Consider the following 21511-nt stretch of genomic DNA (forward strand, 5'->3'; position numbering starts at 1 on the left):
GGCATTGTTGCGTAACAAAACTGCACATTTTAGTGGCCTTTTATTTTCCCCAGCACAAGGTGAACCTGTGTAATGTTCATGCGGTTTAATTAGCTTCTTGATATGCCACACGTGTCAGGTGGATGGAATATTTTGGCTAAGTAGAAATGCTCAGTAACAGGGATGTAAACAAATTTGTACACAAAATCTGAGAGAAAAGCTTTTTGTGCGTATGGATCATTTCTGGGACCTTTTATATCAGCTCATGAAACATGGGACCAACACATGTTTATTTTTGTTCAGTATATATTGTACAGACTGTGTTTTTAAGTGGCATGTCAATGATCTGATCTCTTGTCTAATTAAATCTTTTACGCGAAAGCATCGAGCAAATTTGATTTCAGTCCTGTTCAAACCGCATGTTTTACTTTCAACTGTAAGGTCATTAGGAGTGTAGAACAGTTTTTTAAAAATAATTTTGCTTTTGGTTTCAAAAAAGTACAACTTTTTTTATGGTTCACCTTTGCCTTCTATATGGTGTAAATAACATTTATTTTTTTTATTTTTTATACAAACTGATTAAAACATGAGCTTCAATCACATCCAGTATAGGAAACTCACCAAATGTAGGTCTGTGTCCCAAATGACACTGTTCGCTATAGTGCACTACTTTTACTTTTGACTGGAGCCCTATGGGAATATAGTGCCATTTTGGATGCAGCCTAGAGGTGGGGAATCAAAGTGGGTTCCATGTGTGGAACAGAAGTTCTGTGTGATCTTTATGGATTTCATTTAAACATTATGACCACAACCAGAACACACACACAGAGTACCCACACTCAGCGACAAACACACACACACTTTATGGATTCTGTGGTCAGAGTTGTGGTTTTCCTCAGAGTGCATGTGAAACTCATTAGTCTGTTTATGGGTTCGGAGGAAAGACGAAACTGATTGAAACTCCTATCTTGTAAACAGCTCTGTGACAGCCTATTGCGCAACGACTCAGTAAAAAGGATGAATTTAGACAGAGTAGGGTAGTTCTGTCTTCCACCTCCTCCCCCAAACTCCCCATATGACTGCATGGAGACCAGAACAAGACAACTTCAGGGCCTAGGGAGCTTTAAGACATACTGTTTCTCTATTTAAAACATTGATAATTCCTCAGATTTCTGAAAGACAGAGCTGTTGCATGGCATATCACTTTATTTTTGGATTGGCAATATGGCCAAATTATCAGTCCTTTGCCAACCAAAAATGTTTCTCAATCCACTTTATTTATTGGGCCTTTAATCATTTGAAGATAAGTCCGTCCTCCACACCTCTCTCTCCCATGACCCAGAAACCGATAAGTGGTCAGGTGGTGATGACAATTCGTTAGTAGGCGACAGATGAGTGTCCTTCCCTCCTTGATAGCCACCTTTCATCAAGTTGTCATTTTTGTAAGTTTTGAAATCTGCCACACCCCCTTTTGATTTAGCTTCTTTTTTTGTTGAGAAAAGCATACACACGTTTAAAAACAATATGGAACTTATTGTGCCTTTTAAAATGACCTACACAACTAATTTAATTGGTTTTTAATCACTTCTCACTTATTTTGGGCTCCACGACTAAATGTAATTCAACAGATGAAGCGCGGTCATGTCTAGAAGGGATGCCGCTAATGTGAAAGTGATGTCAGTTTACATATTCAAGTCAAGTCGGAAATCATTTTAGCTAACCCTAACACTTTTCCTAACCTACTACCTTAATTATCCTAACCAGCTGCTTAAGTTTTGCTGACTTAGGAAAAGGGAGGCAAGAGAGGGCAGAGTAAAGAGGACGCAGGAGTTGCGCAAATCCAATTGAGAAAAGGCATGGCTTCCATACATTAACCATACACATCCTATCTGCCTGACAGCTTCACTAAAGAAACTCAGAGCCTTGTGTATAGATAAGAACGTTTACTCTCCTCCCCAGCCTGAAATCAAACTCCCAACTCTATTCATGCTGTTGAATAGCACACCTGCCTGCCATGTCCCGTATGACGACTAGACTGACTGCATCAGGCCTTCCCAACGACATTTTATGCAAAACATCATGTTTCCCTCCATAGGATGTCATCATTTGATTTGAATACGACATCAGTTGACCTTTTTAGATTATGAATTGTTTTGTCATAAGATAAGTGTTTGCTTTAGGGCTCAGTCTATAATATAACTAGGCTTGCAAAAAAAATGTATCAAAGGAGAGTTGTTGAACATTACAAGCTGACGTTAATTTGCGTTTATGTGGGTCGGTCTGTTTTTACCCGTTTTTTTCTAGTTTTACATTCAAGAGGGAAATTGAAAACCGTTCGTCTCATTTGCATAACGTTTTCTCACCGGGGAGAAAGAGGACTCCCCTTACTTCCATACATCATGCTTGAGCCTCATCTACATGAGAACTGTCCCCGCGCACTGACGGGACTTGACCACAATAAAGACAGATGCTCGCAAGCCTTTATGTGGTTAACTGAAAAGGAATTAAGGCGCGTGGTGTTTTAAAAGAAGGTGCCTTGGCATGTTTTCTTTTCTCTCTCTGACAATATTGAGACGAATTGTTAAAAATCTATGCATGAATGAAAAGAGGATCTGAAAAAAGGCTGTGTTATCAATGGGTCTGGGTTGATAGGACAACCTCGAATTTTGGGAAATGTTTCGGTCTGTCATTTTATTTCACGATGACATGAGTTATTTGACCTATACTTGAAACAGAGGACTTTAAAATATTAAATAGGCCTACCTAATTGATGACAGCATCCACGGTGTCTGTCTAAGTAGGCTAGTGCGAGTGTGTTGGCCCACACTGTTTTTCATTTTGGTGTCACATTTTATGTTGTGCAAATCATCAGTTATTGTTTCAAGTGCATTGAGGGGTGTTGGGTCTATGCGTTCCCTCATGAATGATAATCAGTGAGATGGCTGTTGAGAATAGAATAGAACACTATTTGATCTGTGATTGTAGAGAAAGGCGCTCGCTCTTGAGAATAAAGAACATCTGCCTCAGTTGAGCGCTTTCATGACGGGCACACGGAAACTGTGGAAACTGGATCACGAAGGTACTGGAATTAACCGAACCGTTTGTTGGGCGATAGCCCTTGTGCGTCTGTCCGATTCTCTTCATACTCTTGGCCGGGATTTTGATGCTGTCCAGCCACAAACGCACTTCGCCCGCCGCTTCTTGAGGGTCGAGTGAGTGAGCGAGCGAATGAATAATCCTTTAGATTCAGTAACAACACCATTGAGGGAACTCTGCCCGAGTCGTCCAGTCTAGAGAGAAATTGAGAGTGAAGGCGAGACGCTGCACGGGGACAATGTCCTGATCCACAACCGTTTACTTTATGGCTACAGTTTAATAACAGGACCTAACGGATGACTTGCTAAATATAGACCACTATTAACAAACGTTTTAGTTGACGACAAAACATTTACTTACTGGTGTGGTTTTGCGAGTTGATTTGGGTTCATTAGACATCTCACCAATCCTCTCCACACACGGACCTTCTCTGCTGTGCTGAGCGTTTTTTCTAAAAGGTTTGTTCTTGCCTGTATACATTTTCTGTTAATGCTATTTGTATGTTTATTTGACATTGCCCATGGTTTGCTTTACTATTTGTTTTCTTTCGCAGAGCAATAAGGCAGAGTGTGCACTTGTATTCGCCAAACACTTGTTTTTTTTTACAGTTTTCCGATCTGCATTCTGAAGTTTGCCTACACCCTGAAATGAAATACATTTTACGCGCTATTTGAACGATTTATGACACTACTCAATAACTTTCATCTCCTAAAAGCCTGGTTTTGAATAAGCTATTTAGTCAATTTGACCAAATTTGCAAATGGGGTCACAAACATGAGTTAGCCTATACGTGTTATGCAAAGTAGGCTGGCTATACGTTAATGGCATTTTGTAGGGTGATTAAATATCCTTTCTGCGTTGTTTCCTCCACCCCATAGTTAAATGTGTTGATTCAATTAAAACAAGTGGCCATGTTAAGCCTCAGCATATGGTGAAGGTGTGTGCAGATTGACGTTTCAATTTGTTCGTCACGCATGGTAATTGACACCGCCGTTGTTGGGAGAGATGAGACGCATTTTATGCTCTTTCAGGTCTGACCCTCAAGTCCACCGGGAGACCTATATGATTAACCATATTACTGAAAACCTGTTCCAAGTAACTTCTATTGTGATTGTCTGACATAATGTGATTAGTTTATATAGGCTAAATATACTAGCCTTGCTAATTGACAAAGGTAGGCTATTCAATCAAGTTTGTCTTCTTGGCAATAGGTTTTAATGAAGCAGTTTAGTGAGACACATACCACTTCAATAGGCTCTGTTGGAATACTTTCAAAACGCATTCTCCTTGAGGAAGGCATAATCATGGATATAAATGGAAGGATATTTGACAGTGGTTTAAAGTACTTAAGTAAAAATACTTTAAAGTACTGCTTAAGTAGTTTTTTGGGATGTCTTTACTATTTAGAATTTTTACAACTTTTACTGCACTACATTCCTCAAGAAAATAATGTACTTTTTACTCCATACATTTTCCCTGTCACCCAGAAGTACTTGTTACATTTAGACAGAAATTGTCAAATTCGCACACTTATCTAGAGAACATCCCTACTGCCTCTGATCTGGCGGACTCACTAAACACAAATGCTTTGTTGAAGTGTTCCCCTGGCTATCCGCCAATAAAAAATAGACTACATTGTGCCATCTGGTTTAAAACCAAATACTTGGACTTTTACACCAGTAGTATTTTACTGGGTAAACTTTCACTTTTACTTCAGCCATTTTCTATTAAGGTACCTTTTTACTTTTACTCAAGTATGACAATTGGGTACTTGTTCCACCACTGATATTTGAACATGGCCCAGTGTCTCTCCTTCCTCCTATCGGTCTGTCTGTCTTCCCGTCAGCATCATCAGTTTAATAGAAAGCTGTTGTGTTGTGGAACCATGTGCAGTCAGTCTGCCTCTGACAGTAATCATCCAATGAATAATGAACACAAAGGACCAGAGAACACACACAAAGTGGTGAATACCAAACAGCTGTCAATGGCAGGCCACAGAAGATGACGGGTGTGTGTGTGTTCTATAGGCCCAGTGCAGCTGCATGCATGCCTGTAGCAATTATCCTCTCCCTAAATATGGGCTGGGGCAGGAAGGGGGTTGGATGAGTGTGTGTCTCAGGAAGGGGGTTCCAGTGGATCAGCACATACAATTAAGCGATTAACTGCCTAAAATGACAGCCTCATGACTGGACGTGTGTGTCCCTTTCACGCAAACATGCACGCACCCACATACACACTCCTTTTCTCAGGGCAATATGTATGTATGTTATCATGTGACTCAGACGTCAATGGGTCTGTTGTCTTTTAACCCTATTATGAACCCCAGACAGTCAGTCAGTCCCCTCTCTCTGAGCCTATGGTATTTTCATGGTTAATTGACTTAGTCTGTATCCCAAGTTCCCAAACCTTGGTTGGTTCTGGTCAGAAGTAGTGCACTATAAAGGGAATAGGGTGCCATTTGGGATACAAGCCTTTCTCTTTGTAATGTAAAAAGCAAAAAAATATATATTTTTTGTTTGTTTGTGTGACCCACCAATTAAATTAGACAATGATTTTTAGCCGGGACACAGTCTCCAGTCTCAACTTAGCGGGTAGCCTAGTAAAACAATTGACTTCAGGCTGTTAAAGCAAAGAAAATGAATCTTATCATCACTCTGTGATCCAGCCGCTATGATGTCATATCTCTTATCAGAACCTTGTATGTTTTTAGTACTCTCTGTTATCTCTTCCGCCTTGTGTAGTGTCCCTGTTTGATGACGTCATCGTAACATCTTTTCCTCATTCCCAGGCATCCCCAGGTGATGACCTCACTACTGTTCTCCAGCCCCACCCACGTTGTCATGAAGGACCGCGAGCTGCCATCATCCTCCCTCACCCTCCTCCACTACACCGGGACGGCAGTGCCTGTCAAGACACCCGGGGGTGGCCCCTTACCCTCCTCCTCCACCACCCTCCACACCTCCACCTCTCCATCCCTCTCCAAACCTCCACCATTCTGCCTGCAGTCCCTCCAGACCGGCCCTCACCTCCTCGCCAGCATGCAGCTCCAGAAACTCAACTCCCACTACCAGAGTCTGGCTGGAGGTATAAGTGGCGGCGTAGCCTCTGGGCCTACGTCAGGACCTCAGAGGGGGTTTGGGGCCTCAACACTGGGCTCGGCGGGGCAGCTGGTGGGGGGTACCCCTGGAGGTGTTGGAGGGAGGAATCAGGGCTGTGGGGGGATTATTGACTCTGACCCGGTGGACGAGGAGGTTCTGATGTCGTTGGTTGTAGAGCTGGGGTTGGACCAGGCTAACGAGCTGCCTGAACTCTGGCTAGGACAGAACGAGTTTGACTTCATAGCGGATGTACCTGCCGGATGCTGACCCACACAAATGGAGGGATGAAAGGAGGAGATTTGTGCTCTCTCATTCTTTCCTTTTCATTACTCTCTAGGTTGGATTGACATAAACTCTAATGTCCCGGCTGGGTGCTCACCCAAACACACGAAATTAGACATTTTTTTGGGGGTCACCCTCTGTTTTTCTCTAAAGGACAAGTTATGGACACAACCTGACCCAAAAAGAGCATGCTGTTCTCTTGTTTTTCCTCTGTATCCTGTTCTAAATTTAAAGGAGAAAGGATAGACACAGGGTCTAATGTTTTTGTGTGTCTCACAGAAAATACTATGTTACTGAGGGAACCTGAGCCTCGGGCCTGTCTGTCAATTTCACTCTACTTCCCAAGGGCCCCCTACACACACACCGGCAGAAGGAGGGATGGATGGTATTACGATCCGGTAATGGAAGTAGCAGCCGTGAAACAGGCACTTGTCACTTATTCAGTTACCCCAACATTCAGGAGAGTTCAGCGGGTTTGATGGAACACCAGGGTGTGTGTGTGTGTGATTATTCAGGTCCCTGTGACATAAGACAGACATGACAGGAGGCATCAGAAGCCTGTGTAGTCTCGGTGGACCGGTGTAACCTGACCTGTATGGTGCTGTCAGTGTCTGTATCTAAATAAATTAATGAGTCTTAACGTCCGTGGTCTTCGTGTCCTGGTAACTCTGTAGGTGAAATGAATCATAGTTCCTGCCCCATCATTCTGTCTGTCTATTATAAGTCTCTTCATCTGTCCACTGTGGTCCTAGAGCCAAGACGCTCCATTACTACCTACTCTGCTGTTGTACCGTCAATGTGTATGTCCAAAATGGCACCCAATTCCCCAAATAGGGCACTACTTTTGACCAGGGCCCATGCACTACTTTTGACCAGAGCCCTGTGTGTCCTGTTAAAAAGTAGTGCTGTGTGTATATATATATATGAGAGAATAGGGTGCCATATAGGACATGTACAATAGTTCCTGAGGGTTACATGTAATGAGGCGGTTAAAGAAGGGTGATTTTTTGGAGGGGGGTTGACTTGTGAGAGCTGAAGGCTAATTAATTATAAACTAATGATTGTGTAAATTATATATTTTTTTGAACAGTACCTGTTCAGAAGACTCCAGAAACAAGATTACCTCTTAATAAAGAGGAAATGTTCCAATTGACTAAGTTCCCATGTTCCAAGTGTGAGTCACTTGGCATCATCATGCTTCTTTCACCATGTGATATGTTGGTGTTTTTACCGTTTCGAGTTAGTCAGTCAGTAGGCCGACAGTAGACCAAAGCAGGAGTAGGCTACATATCTAAACAGGGTCCTTATTGTTTTGTAGTTTTAGTTGCTGGATCACTTGATCGTAAGAGAGCACGAGTGTGTGTGACTGCTTGCATGGGAAAATATTCCTGTAAGTTTCCCTTTAAGTTTTGACTCCACGGAAATGCAAGATAACTACACCAACTTATTTCCTAATCAGAAACCCTTTGAGCTTCCAGGCTAGCAAGAACATTTACTTTTCATTAAATGTTTGTTTTACATTCCTTATGACATTTCAGATATTTTTGTGGTCATGTTCTTTTTGTTTTAGCTTGAAAAACACTTCTTGCTATTGATTTTGTAATGGAAAAAAAAATGTTGGAGAAAAAAAAATGAATCACTTGTCTAGCTACTGCACTGATTGTATGGTCCTAAGTTTCTCTCTTTAAATCACACCTTTTTTTTAATTGAGGCCTTATTTTAGAAAAGGAGAGGGACCTATTTCTTTTATCTCTTTTCTTTTTGTTTTTGAAATGACAGATGGAATCATAACTGATGTTGATTTTTGTTTTAGCACTTTCTCCGTTTGCATCTCATTTGTATCTTTATGAAAATATGTACTAGATCATATTGAAATGCTTGTATTTTTGTTACTTCACTGCATTTGGGGTGGAAAATAAAGAATACCAAACTGAATCGTATTTGTCATTTCGCCGACCAGATGCAACATTTGTACATATTATTTTAGTAAATTCATTCATAAACTCTTGATTGCTGAGAACTGTTAACATTTTATGACATGTCGCCATCTAGTGGTGACTTCTCAAATCAACAGGTCACGCAAGTCTTATAATGAAAGGAAAATGGGCTGTTGGCCTATACAGAAACAGAACAGAATATTCGTAGGCATGATTTTTTAGAAAGATTTGTCAAACATATAAAAACACACCATTGATAGGCTACAACAGACACACTGTTGCATGTTTATTGAGGGCCAGGGGTCAAGCATAATGCGGTGTCTTTGTGTAAGTCCTTAACTTCTGTAACTATGAGAAGATAAATAGAGCATACACTTAAAGCATATGAAAGCAAGCTGCCAGAAAGAAGGACGTCACTAGTGACATTTGTCATGGGAATTGGGAACACATGCGCCTCAGAACAGCTTTATTATATCGCGCCGCATAAACTGAATGGCCATGTAGGCTAGACTGGAAAATAAGTTAACCTGTATGTGCGTTGCTTAGGCATATTACAATTTGAGAATATAGTAATGAATGTAGGGAGCGGGAAGCAAACCCAGATCTCTGGTGTGTTAGGCAAACATCCTACACATCACGCCAATAGTGTTAATACACTTGGTGAGAATTGTCACATGGCTCATATAGCGAGGATCGCTACACTGCCATTCATTCGAAATATATAAAACATTTACAATTATATAAGAATCAGTGAGAGCCATATTAGTATTTGTACCATTCAATACAATACAAATACTGACGTATGTGTACCTGGCCTGCTAAAATAACCATCTTCCGTATTTCTAACAAGTTCAAGGAACATCCAGTTGCAGTTTACTCTCCGCGACACTAGAGAGCGGAACATATAAACTCCGCTCTGTTTGTCCCTCGTCAGCCCAATACTCGGTCTTATTTTCTAAGGCCTGAAAGTGGGAGGTCCTTTTCCCCGCAGACTCCAACATGGTGAGCTGTGTTTCCGAACGATTCTCGCCAGAATCATCGTCAAACATCACTTTTTCTGAATATAATATCCCACATATAACTGTGATAACTTGAAAAGACAAACATTTGGCGATGGCTCGTCCCTGTATTGAAATAAGGACTTAAGTTTTGGTCTATGAAACGATATTCGAAAAGACGAATTATTTCACCATCGGCTAGTTAGCTAGTGTCAATGCTGCCCATTTGAACCAAATGTTTCTGTTACCAATACTTTTACGTTCAAAAGTCTATTTCAAAAGTGTTTACCTGAGCACAACCTTTTTGCAGAGAGAATTGGGTCAACATAAACCCTGTTGTGTTTTTATCGAGTAGGCCACGGTCGGAATTGTCATTCAAGGACCGTGTTGGAAATGAATATATTGTACGCCGAACTCTAGCCAGACAGGTCGCATGGTGTTTCGAATGAAACTGAGTTGTCTGTTGTTAGGCTGGAAGTTTAACTACATTAGTTGGGTTGACAAGTTATTTTTCTGGTTCCTAGGCACGAGGACCGAAGAAGCACCTGAAGCGCGTTGCAGCGCCCAAGCATTGGATGCTTGACAAGCTCACCGGAGTGTTCGTAAGTACATGCTACTTCATACCTAAATTATAAAACCACAATGTTAGTTGCAGACTAGCATGCCGATTATTAGCTAAATTGAGGGGCATATCTATGGCCGCGTCGCATAGAAACGACTAGTTCCTGCAAAGATGTTGGGAAATGCAAGATGTCAAGAAGCTAAAATGGTGGGGTGACTTAACTCTCCACTCCGTGCATAACGTTGATTGTAGTCTTTCTGAATATTCTCTGGTGTATGGCGAACCACCTGCAACTGAACAGACATTTATAAGACACACAAAGAAAGTATAGGCAATAACATGTTTGTTGAAAATTACTTGACACATTGCTGTTTTAATGCATAGTTATGTCTTCCTGTGTATACTTGTCTGCTGAACCAATGTGGTCTATAGCTGTCATTGTTTACTGCTCATATAGCAGTTAAAATAGCACACCCAATTTTATCTATGTAGGCGCCTCGTCCCTCCACCGGTCCCCACAAGCTGAGGGAGTGCCTGCCCCTCATCATCTTCCTCAGGAACCGTCTGAAGTACGCCCTGACCGGAGACGAGGTCAAAAAGATTTGCATGCAGAGGTTCATCAAGATCGATGGCAAGGTCCGCACCGACATCACCTACCCCACTGGCTTCATGGGTGAGTTGGGTTTAATGAGTGAGGAAGGGAAGGGGTGAGTATGTTCTGAGGAAGGGAGAGGAGTATAGTTTGCAGTGATGTGACCTTCCCTATTGATTTCATAGGGGAGAGGGGTGGAAGATGACAGGTGTGGGTGAAGGGTAATGAGAATGAAGTGAAGGACTGGAGGGAAGAAGGGTGAGGGTACTGTTCCACTCATTCACTCATTTCACCTAGCCCGTGACTAGAGCTGGAAATAAGAGCAATGAAGACAATATTTGGTTTTGATCAATGAGCTGAAAAAAATCTCACCAATACCTCTAAGAAGTTCTGAGCTCTAACTTAAAGTAGGGATGCATTTTGTAGTATTTGAGCAGGTTATATGACGTATCTCCTCGTTGCTGTGGAATTGCATATGTAAATGTTTCTCGTTGTGTGTCCCAGTCTAAGGATGGGATGTTGTTGTGATGAGCATATCACGTTGGATGCAAGGCACTGAACTGACCGAAGACTTCTTCTTTAAATATCTAAAGAGTTTTGCACTTAGCCTGATTTGGTAGATGGCACGCTTAGTGTTTGGAGTGAGTTTCATTTAGTTGTAGCTAGTCTGGGCTTTGGTGGTGTCTTGATCACGTTTGTCAAATTATTCCTCACTTGTTTTCTCATTTGGTCTTCATGGCTTCTGGTTAGATAAGTGCACAACACACCTCACATCAGATGGAGGGACATCTGTGGACCCACTTAAAGGAATTTAATCTCTTTTTGGATCTTCACCCATATCCTCCTAGGGGCTCAAGCAAACTTGTACACACACCAGTAGACATTCACTCTCATATTCACACGGTTTCTCAGGCACACATCTTCACATGTACCCCATTAGACTTTCATGCACACACCATCTTGCACACACGCACACACACTTCTGTACGACTTTTATTCCTGCCAAGAGAGCTATGATGGTGTTGTGATTAATTTCCCGGGCTAGGTGAAACCTCACATTATGTCAATGCAGACCATGTAACACTTCTCCTTTAAGGCTAGCTCACACACTGCTGTTAGAACATACAGTGGGATGTTAGCCGAGCCATCTAATGTACAATGGAGTGGATTTGTCACTGGACCATGCCCTCCCGCATTGGTGCACCACAAGGCTAGATCACATGCTTTGATGGAAAAATGGTGTGAGATGTTTTCCTCTGATACACAATTGAGTCTAGAGGATTTGTATTGTGCCCCTCTAGTAGTCTGATATTTTGCCTAGCTAGCTGGTGTACAATGGAATGGGTTGTGTTGTGCTTTTTGTTAGTATCTGACCTGGGTGGTAGATGGGCCAGTAACCAAAAGGTTGCTGTTTCGAATCCCGAGCCGACAAGGTGAAAAGGGAACTTGACCTTAATTGCTCTGTTCATAATGGCAGACCCTGGTCATGACCCCACTCTCCGGGGGTGTCGCAGGAGTGAGATATGCAAAAACAAATTTCCAATTCACCTGTATTAATACACGTGTACCTATGTGAAATATGAGGAATGTAAGCACCAACCTAATTATTACTATTATGAACGGACTACATATTGTTGGGTTGACTGTCATTCAGTTGGTTTGACTGTCATTCTAACTACTGGTATCTAAAATGTGCAGTGTCATTTTGTTCCCAGTTATGAGATTTTGATCCTGACTGACTTTATTGAATTTGGTCTGATGCGTCCTATTTTGGTGTTGGCCTGTTCTGGATGTGATCATTGATATGAATGCGTGATGTCTGTCTAGATGTGATCAGCATTGAGAAAACTGGAGAGCATTTCCGTCTGATCTATGACGTGAAGGGACGTTTCACTGTTCACCGCATCACCGCTGAGGAGGCCCAGGTATGCCACGTTGTCACACATGGTTGCGAGTCTAGTTATTCACAGCTCAAGCCTGTCTTTTTAAACCAAGCAGTACAAGTACAATATGATATTCTGTATGGAGGGAGCAATGAAGACAGTCTTTGGTTTTGATCAACGAGCTGAAAAAACCCTCACCAATACCTCTAAGAAGTTCTGAGCTCCAACCAAAAGAATTGGATGAATCCTAATGTGAAAGGGTTACAAATTCAACCTTTTGTGTGGTTTCATTTGGAGTAGTTATGCCTGTTTATCACATTAGGATTTAGACTTCAAAACCAAGTGGGTAATCCATTTTTTAAAGTCATATCTTACATTTTACGTGTCAGCAGTAAAATGTTTTTGTACTATCAGCAGTTGACTAATGAAACATTCTAGTGGATTTTCCCTTTTAATTAAGCATTTACACTTCCGAGTCTAGGTTTGGGAAGCCATGCCATAATAATCACTCACTCTCCCCCTCTTCTTCCCTCTAGTACAAACTGTGCAAGGTGAAGAAGAACCTCATCGGCACCAAAGGAGTCCCCCACCTGGTGACCCACGACGCACGCACCATCCGCTACCCCGACCCCCTCATCAAGGTCAACGACACAGTCCGCATCGACCTCGCGACCGGCAAGATCACAGAACACATCAAGTTCGACACAGGTAACATCACGGTTAAAAATATATACTTTTAAAGTGATTGAAAAGGAAATGTATACCTGTTAGGAAAGGGGTCTTTAAGGTTTGCCTGATAGATTTTTGAAGTGTTACATATCAAATCTATTAAGTGTGCGGGGTGGTAATAATGTCTGGCTTGTCTTGAATTTAGTCAAATTGAAAAATTATTAGAAAAGCAGGATAAGTTACAGTGCAGCTTGTTCAATGTTGTTATGTTGTTCCCCCTGCACACATCAACTAGTTTCCTACTATCCCTGTCTATCTTGCATCCCACGGCTGGCAGGGACCGTTGATCTCAGACACTGTTACACGGGCAGAGTAACTAAATTAAGATTTTGTGTAGTCTTGCTTATCCCATGGTAGGGGTTACATTTTCTTCAACGGTGAATGTAGAACTGGATTGTTGACTCATTTTTACACTTTGTAGGAAAAATGAATTGTAAAAAATGGTGGTCTATTCATACAGACCCTTGGATCCACTAAGCACCATCTTTGAAACTTTTTGCAGACTTGACTGATGCAAAGCAAAAATACTACCCAATCATATTTGGCATACTTTTGAAGTACCACCTTTACCCTCATCGCTCTCTCCCCTTTTGTCTCCCCTCTCTTTTCCCTGTAGGTAACCTGTGCATGGTGACCGGCGGTGCCAATTTGGGGCGTATTGGTATCATCACCAACAGGGAGAGGCATCCTGGCTCGTTTGACGTTGTGCACGTTAAGGATAGCGCTGGAAACATCTTCGCCACCAGGCTTGGAAACATCTTCATCATTGGCAAGGTAAGTAGAGAAGACTCATACATGCGCACTCAAACACATACCGTTGCATACAAACATGAGCTATACTACACCCTGACGACATTGCTCATCCCCTCCATTTCTTGACACTCATGTAGTTGCTCAGTACTCATGTGTGATTGTACGGAGGTAGAACAAAGCCAATGCTATGTCTTCGGTACCAGCGTGTTATTGTCTGCTGGTTCTATCCTCAATCGCTGGCACACTTGACAATGATGAACAGTAGCTTTACCAACCATCCCAAAACGACACAACTTCAGATTTAATAGGAAGTATGTTCTATAGACAGACCTGTTCAAGGGACAGTTCACCCAAATTACACAATTGGTCCTTACCATGTAAGCAGTCTATGGACAAGTTATGACAGCAATCCATGCTTTGGTTTAGTTTCCCTGGCACTGTTTCTACATACTAATGTTTCAGCATTTGTGGCACAAATCCCATTTAATGTTAGCATTTTTGCACCATTTCAAATCATCTGTAAGTGACTTTGAGCTTCACAATACATTTTAGTTCATCTATAAGTGACTTTGAGCTTCACAATACATTTTAGATCAATGGTCTCCAACCTTTCCTGGCATGAGAGCTCCTTTAAAAAATGAAGCGTGTTGTTTTTCTAGCTTTCAAATGGCCATGTTCTCTTCCCTGTGTCCGTAATATACTGTGAGCTACTCCTAGGTGGGCTATGAGCTCGCGATCTACCTGTTGGAGACCCATGCTTTTAGATATTGCCAGATGATTTGGACATGATAAGCGAAAAATGCTAATATCGGTCCTGCTAGCATTTGGAAACTGTGCCATGACAACTAAACCAAAGCATGGATTGCAGTCATACCTTTTCCATAGACAGGGTAAGAAAACGTCATTTGGGTGAACTATCCCTTTAACACAAGTAAATACTACAGCCTGGTCAATTTATCGGTCCCAAGCGTTATAGACAGGTTTTGGTTGTTTTTTCATTTGAATCCCCTCCCCAATTTTCGATCTTGTCTCATCGCTGCAACTCCAACAAGCTCGGGAGAGGTGAAGGTCAAGTCATGCGTCCCCCAAAACATGACCCGCCTACTCATGTTCTTAACACTCGCCAGCTTAACCCGGAAGCCAGCCCCACCAATGTGTTGGAGGAAACACGGTTCAGCTGGTGACCGGGGTCAGCCCACCGGCACCCACTTGCCACAAGGAGTCGCTAGAGCGCCAATTTAAGCCCTACCGGTCTAACCCGGACGATGCTGGGCCAATTGTGTGCTGTGCTATGGGACTCCCACAGCCTGAGAAATTAACCCGGGTCTGTAGTAATACCTATAGCACTGCATGCGATGCATTGCCTTAGACCGCTGTGCCACTCGCAAGGATGGTTTTGATCTTTTTAGACTAACATCAGTATTTGTTACAGCTAAGATGAAATGTTCCTTTTTCCTAAGAATCAGCATTCACTTTAAATTGCATCATCTTTTGTCCACTTACTTTTGACCACTTCCTGTGCCATGTTTGTAGATTCCCTCTTTACCGGCATTCTTTTGTAATATCTTCCGTTTACTCTCTCCCTCCCCCATCTCCAGGGCAACAAGCCGTGGGTGTCCCTGCCCCGTGGAAAGGGTATTCGTCTCACAATCGCTGAGGAGAGAGACAAGAGAATCGCTGCCAAGGCCGGTAGCAGCTAAGTCCTATATGTAGGTCTAGGCATCCTGGCTTTGAAATAAAAACAATGTTATTTACAACAAAATCCAACCCCTGACTTGACTATTGTTTTCCATGTTGTTGATTATGTGAATTATCGGGGTTGTAAATTATTTGAAAGGGAAATGTATTTTGATGAAATGTTTATGTAGGTTTCTTGTAAACTAGTGAGAGGTGGATGAGTATTTTGTTACAATTAGGCCTGTTATTTACACAGGCTAGTGCTTATATGATCATCTCACTGAACATTACAGTATGTGCTAAGCATGTTGTGATAATTGCCATTTAACACTATTCACATTCACTTAAACCAGTATTCGGGTCATTGTGTATATTGGCACTCAGTCTTCTATGAACATTGTCATGCACTGGAAGGTGTGGTTTGGGTGATGTGGTATGTTATTGCTGCTGGTCATTAGGGGGATGTCTTCCAGTTTTCACCTTGCAGAAGACCATGGAGAAGAGGGCTGCAAGCAGCGATGGTAGGATTCAAGCTACGGCCCCACAGTGCCACCATCAGGACACATTGCCCTAGGGCACGCTACACAACAAAAATGTAAACGCAACAATTTAAAAGATCCTACTGTGTTAGTTAATATAAAGACACTGGTCAATTGAAAGGTATATTGGGGCCTAATCTATGGATTTCACATACCTTAAAGAAGTAGGGGTTGTGGATCAGGAAAGCAGTCGGTATCTGGTGTTGCCGTCTGCCTCACTGCACAACACGTCTCCTATAGTTGATCAGATTGTTGATTGTAGCCTGGAATGTTGACTCACTCCAATCGCTGGGCTGTTGCTGGGTATTGGCAGGAACTAGAACGCTGTTGTGCGTGTCAATCCAGAGCATCCCAAACATGCTCAATTGGTGACATGTCTGAGTTTGAAGGTCATGGAAAAACTAGGGACAGTTTCAGCTTTCAGGAATTGAGTACAGATCCTTGCGACATGGGGCTGCGCATTATGTTGAAACATGAGGTGATGGTGGCGGATGAATGGTGCGACAATGGCCCTGAGGGTCTCGTTACCTTTCTCTACATTTTAAATTACCATCAATAAAATGTGATTGTGTTTGTTGTCTGTAGCTCATGGGGGCACTCTGTTCACAACATTGACATGTCCACACAATACCATCTGCCCGGTACAGTTGAAACCGGAATTCATCTGTGAAGAGTGCACTTCTCCAGTGGCCAACAAAGGTGAGCCACTGAAGTTGACCCTGGTGAGGACGATGAGCACACAGATGAACTTTGGTGATATGGTTTCTGCCGGTTCAGACATTTTTAGATGAACAAACCTGCAGTTACTTCAGCTGTGCCTTAGTGCCTGGTCTCCAACTATCTCCCAGCTGAAGAAGCCGAATGTGGAGGTCCTGGGCTGGCGTGGTTACACGTGGTCTGCGGTTGTGAGGCAGGATGGACGTACTGCCAAATTCTCTAAAAGGACATTACAGGCGGCTTATGGTAGTCACAATTAACATTCAATTCTCTGGAAAGAGCTCTTGGATATTCCCGCAGGCAGCATGCCAAATTAACGCTCCCACAAATCTTGAAATGGCAGTGGCGTTGTGTGACGAAACTGCACATGTTAGAGTGGACTTTTGTCCCCAGCACAAGGTCCATCTGTGTAATGATCATGCTACACCTGTCAGGTGGACGGAATATCTTGGCGAAGGAGAAATGCACACTAATAGGGATGTAAACAAATTTGGCACAACATTTGAGAGAAATAAGCTTTTTGTGTGTATGGATAATTTCTCAGGAACTTTTATTTCAGCTCATAAAACATGGGACCAATACTTCACATGTTGCTAATGCTCAAACTCAAAATCGAACAGATTGAGCGATATGCTTTGATGTATTATGGACCCTTTTAACCCTAAGTGTCAATAAATACATTTTGACCCCAACTGGTCAAAAATGTCCATGTCCAAATATTATTTTGATCCTTCTGTAATTTTAGGAGTTTGTCAAACAACTACTTACTGGACAAAAAACTGTATACCATGATTTCTGTGTTAATATGGAAGAATAAAAAAATGATCTCTTGTATACTTAACTGAAAATGTAGACAATAGTAAACGTTGTGATAAAAGCACCAAATTTGGCACCCTTACACTTTTCTTAAAGGGGCAGTGTAGTTAATGTTTTTTTAAATTATATGTCCACACTACAGCATCGAAATCACACTGAAATTATGAAAATGATAATGCCCCTTTTGTGTAAGAACTGGAATTTCAACCTGTTCGGGAGTTTCTGCGCCAGATCATGACGTCACCATCTGATTTGATTATAATAGGACAGTGACTGTTCATCTTGGTAAGGGGGTGGGCTCTAGACCATCCTATCAGCCAATCAAGGCTGTGTATGTACATTTATTTCCTAACTCCCACACAATCAGACAGCATTTCAATGTTCAAAGGAGGCTCAGGGACATAAATGGTAAAAAAAGGGAGTTTTTTTCATTAGCTCACAAAAATGTTCAACATTGCAGAACCAATTTTGTTTTTTATAAACTTTTTTTGTTGTTGAATTTTACCCCTTTTTTCCTCACCAATTTTGTGGTATCCAATTGTTAGTAGCTACTATCTTGTCTCATCGCTACAACTCCCGTACGGGCTCGGGAGAGACGAAGGTTGAAAGTCATGCGTCCTCCGATACACAACCCAACTAAGCTTCTTAACACAGCGCACATCCAACCCGGAAGCCAGCCGCACCAATGTGTAGGAGGAAAAAATAAAATCACATCAGCGCACCAGCGACTCCTGTGGTGTGCCGGGCACAGTGCACGCTAACCAAGGCTGCCAGGTGTACGGTGTTTCCTCCTACACATTGGTGCGGCTGGCTTCCGGGTTGGATGGCGCTGTGTTAAGAAGCAGTGCGGCTTGGTTGGGTTGTGTATCGGAGGACGCATGACTTTCAACCTTTGTCTCTCCCGAGCCTGTACGGAAGTTGTAGCGATGAGACAAGATAGTACCTACTAAAACAATTGGATACCATGAAATTGGGGAGAAAAGGGTGTTAAAAAAAGAAAAGTACAATAAACGTTGCTTAAATTAAACATGAACGCTTGTCTGTATATTCTTTATACCATGTATACCATTATGTAAGAATAAAGTGTGAAATGTATGTACTAAGATAAAGAAGTTAACTTGTGTGTCGACCCACATTGTTAACGTAGCTGATAACGGAACAGGGAGGCGCCATGAATGTGTGTGTGTTAGTGTACCGAACGCTGCCCGTGGCCAGTGATTGACAGTGATGAGGGGTGGCGTTTGACCGCGGACGCAGGCAATGAGGCAGTGATCGCTGAGTTCCTGGTTGAAGACAGCAGAGGTGTATTTGGAGGGCAGGTTGGTTAGGATGATATCTATGCGGGTGCCCGTGTTTACGGATTTTGGGTTGTACCTGGTAGGTTCTTTGAAAATTTGTGTGAGATTGAGGGCATCTTGCTTAGATTGTAGGATGGCCGGGGTGTTAAACATGTCCCAGTTTAGGTCACCTAACAGCACGAGCTCTGAAGATAGATGGGGGGAAATCAAAGTTACCGTAGCCAAATACATTTAAACTCAGCTTCTCACAAGTTGGGTGAATTTTGGCCCATTCCTCCTGACAGAGCTGGTGTCACTGAATCAGGTTTGTAGGCCTCCTTGCTCGCACATGCTTTTTCAGTTTTCTATAGGATTGCCCACACATTTTCTATAGGATTGAGGTCAGGGCTTTGTGATGGCCACTCCAATACCCTGACTTTGTTGTCCTTAAGCCATTTTGCCACAACTTTGGAAGTATGCTTGGGGTCATTGTCCATTTGGAAGACCTACTTGCGACCAAGCTTTAACTTCCTGACTAATGTCTTGAGATGTTGCTTCAATACATCCACATAATTTTCCTCCCTCATGACGCCATCTATTTTGTGAAGTGCACCAGTCCCTCCTGCAGCAAAGCAGCCCCCGTGTGGGGGTCATGCAGCCCCGGTGTTGGGATGGTGTTCTTCATCTTGCAAGCATTCCCCCTTTTCCGCCAAACATAATGATGGTCATTATGGCCAAACAGTTCTATTTTTGTTTCATCAGACCAGAGGACATTTCTGTAAAAAGTACAATCTTTGTCCCCATATGCACATGCTGAGCGGCCTTTCAGGTTATGTCGATATAGAACCCTGTGGATATAGATACTTTTGTACCTGTTTCCTCCAGGTCCTTTGCTGTCGTTCTGGGATTGATTTGCACTTTTCGCTCCAAAATTACCTTAATCTCCAGGAGACAGAACGCATCTTCTTCCTGACGGCTGCATGGTCCCATGGTGTTTATACTTGCGTACTATTGTTTGTACAGATGAACGTGGAACTTTTTGATTTTACCTTTATTTAACTGCGGTGAAAGGTGAAAGGTTGCAGAGCTACATAGGTAATTGTCAGACCATAAGACATCCAGAAAAGAAAGTAAACTTCCATTAGCGTCCGAATGGTTTGACCTACAAACTATTATGACTCTGTTTTGCTCTATGACCCCCACAATTGTCACGGGAATCTTCTGAAGGTAACCGGTACCGTTTATTTTAAATGAATAGAAGTATGAAGTTAGTTTTGTGCCTACCCCCAAAATGGTGTTAAATATGTTTAAATACAAATATATATTTCCTGAGTTTTTTTATCTCCTAGATTTAGGACAGACACTTCAAAACCTTTTTTCTTGTGATTTATTTATTGACTCCCCTGTTTGCCATTCGTGAATGTGTTATTCATTGCGTTTCAATGGGCTTTAGTAGTAAAGGCCAAAATATATTTGTTCTGGGATTGGGATATATTTGATCAAATTATCATTTTTAGTATGTACCTAAAGGGTCCTAAAAGTCCAAATAAAATAGCTAAATGATCCATAGTTTGACCATCTAAAGGATCGGACACTAAATTTTTTTTTAAATGTTTAAATGCCCCCCATGCAGTTTATTATTCTACAGAAGAAATAAATTATGATGAACTTCACAGGGTGGTGCAAGATAATGAGCTTGATCCCCCTTTTCAAATAAATACAGAGGGTCTTATTCTGGTGACATGATAATCTATGTTTGGCTGACATTTGACAAATAAAAATAATCTTGCTCTTTTGTCCATAATAATAATGTCATCATGTAGGCTGCACATGCATGCCAATACCAGTGTGCACACGCACTATATAACGCACACTTTTTTTGTTGTGAGAAAACCATCAGTAGAATTGAACGCGATGTAAACCCATTTAACTTGTATTTTTTAGTTGGTACATGGGAATTTAATCGCAATGGGTATTTTATGGGAATTTAACCGCAAAATGTATTTTATGTACCATATACATCACACACAGCCTTTCGGCTGTAACAAGTAAATTAGATGGAGGTACTAACCAGGTTTCCATCCAAACTTTTTATGCAAGTAAAGTATTTAATGTCAGATGAAAAATGTCATGACAAGCCTGATGGAAACAACATTTTTCGGTACATTTTCCAAATGTCGACAAAACAAAATACGCTATATATAAGGTATGATTTCTTCTAAAAGAACCATCAGCAAATTTGAAAATGTGATGGAAACCAATTTGTATTTTTATTCGGTTCATGGAAATTTAACAACAGTTATTTTTATGTGCACAATTTCATCAAGCACAGACTTTTATCCACAACAAGTCAATTTGATGGAAACATCTTTGGTGGGAACATGTGCATATTGTTTTTATGCAGATTTTAGAATATTCGCATGAAAATCTGGGTCAGTGGAAACCTAGCTATTAACTCAACAAAAATATTTATCTTGCAGTCAATATGCAGGTTTCCACTGACCCAGGTTTATTCAACAACAAAAAATGCTGCCAAAACAAACATTGTCACGTGTAATGGAAATGGCAGCTATAGG

The 21511-nt window shown here is 41.8% G+C and overlaps 2 protein-coding genes and 3 non-coding genes across 5 annotated transcripts; all 5 read left to right on the top strand.

Moving 5' to 3' along the window:
• Positions 1-682: 682 nt before the first annotated feature.
• cited1 (Cbp/p300-interacting transactivator, with Glu/Asp-rich carboxy-terminal domain, 1) lies at positions 683-8390 on the top strand. The gene is made up of 2 exons (XM_024373293.2): positions 683-3533; positions 5864-8390. Exon 2 carries the CDS (start codon positions 5877-5879, stop codon positions 6438-6440), a length of 564 nt encoding a protein of 187 aa, XP_024229061.1. The 5' UTR covers positions 683-3533; positions 5864-5876; the 3' UTR covers positions 6441-8390.
• Positions 8391-9311: 921 nt separating this feature from the next.
• LOC112214505 (40S ribosomal protein S4) lies at positions 9312-15676 on the top strand. The gene is made up of 7 exons (XM_024373294.2): positions 9312-9394; positions 9915-9992; positions 10445-10625; positions 12372-12469; positions 12964-13135; positions 13773-13930; positions 15508-15676. The coding sequence occupies exons 1-7, from the start codon at positions 9392-9394 to the stop codon at positions 15607-15609; spliced, it is 792 nt and encodes a 263-aa protein (XP_024229062.1). The 5' UTR covers positions 9312-9391; the 3' UTR covers positions 15610-15676.
• LOC112215085 lies at positions 10867-10942 on the top strand. Its single transcript, XR_002948187.1, has one exon. It is a non-coding gene; the product is annotated as a small nucleolar RNA SNORD61 (small nucleolar RNA).
• On the top strand, positions 12576-12651 carry LOC112215086. Its single transcript, XR_002948188.1, has one exon. It is a non-coding gene; the product is annotated as a small nucleolar RNA SNORD61 (small nucleolar RNA).
• LOC112215102 lies at positions 14022-14156 on the top strand. The gene has a single exon (XR_002948203.1). It is a non-coding gene; the product is annotated as a small nucleolar RNA SNORA57 (small nucleolar RNA).
• Positions 15677-21511: the final 5835 nt, after the last annotated feature.

Source organism: Oncorhynchus tshawytscha, linkage group LG15, assembly GCF_018296145.1.
Source record: "Oncorhynchus tshawytscha isolate Ot180627B linkage group LG15, Otsh_v2.0, whole genome shotgun sequence".
In the NCBI taxonomy this organism is placed as follows: Eukaryota; Metazoa; Chordata; class Actinopteri; order Salmoniformes; family Salmonidae; genus Oncorhynchus; species Oncorhynchus tshawytscha.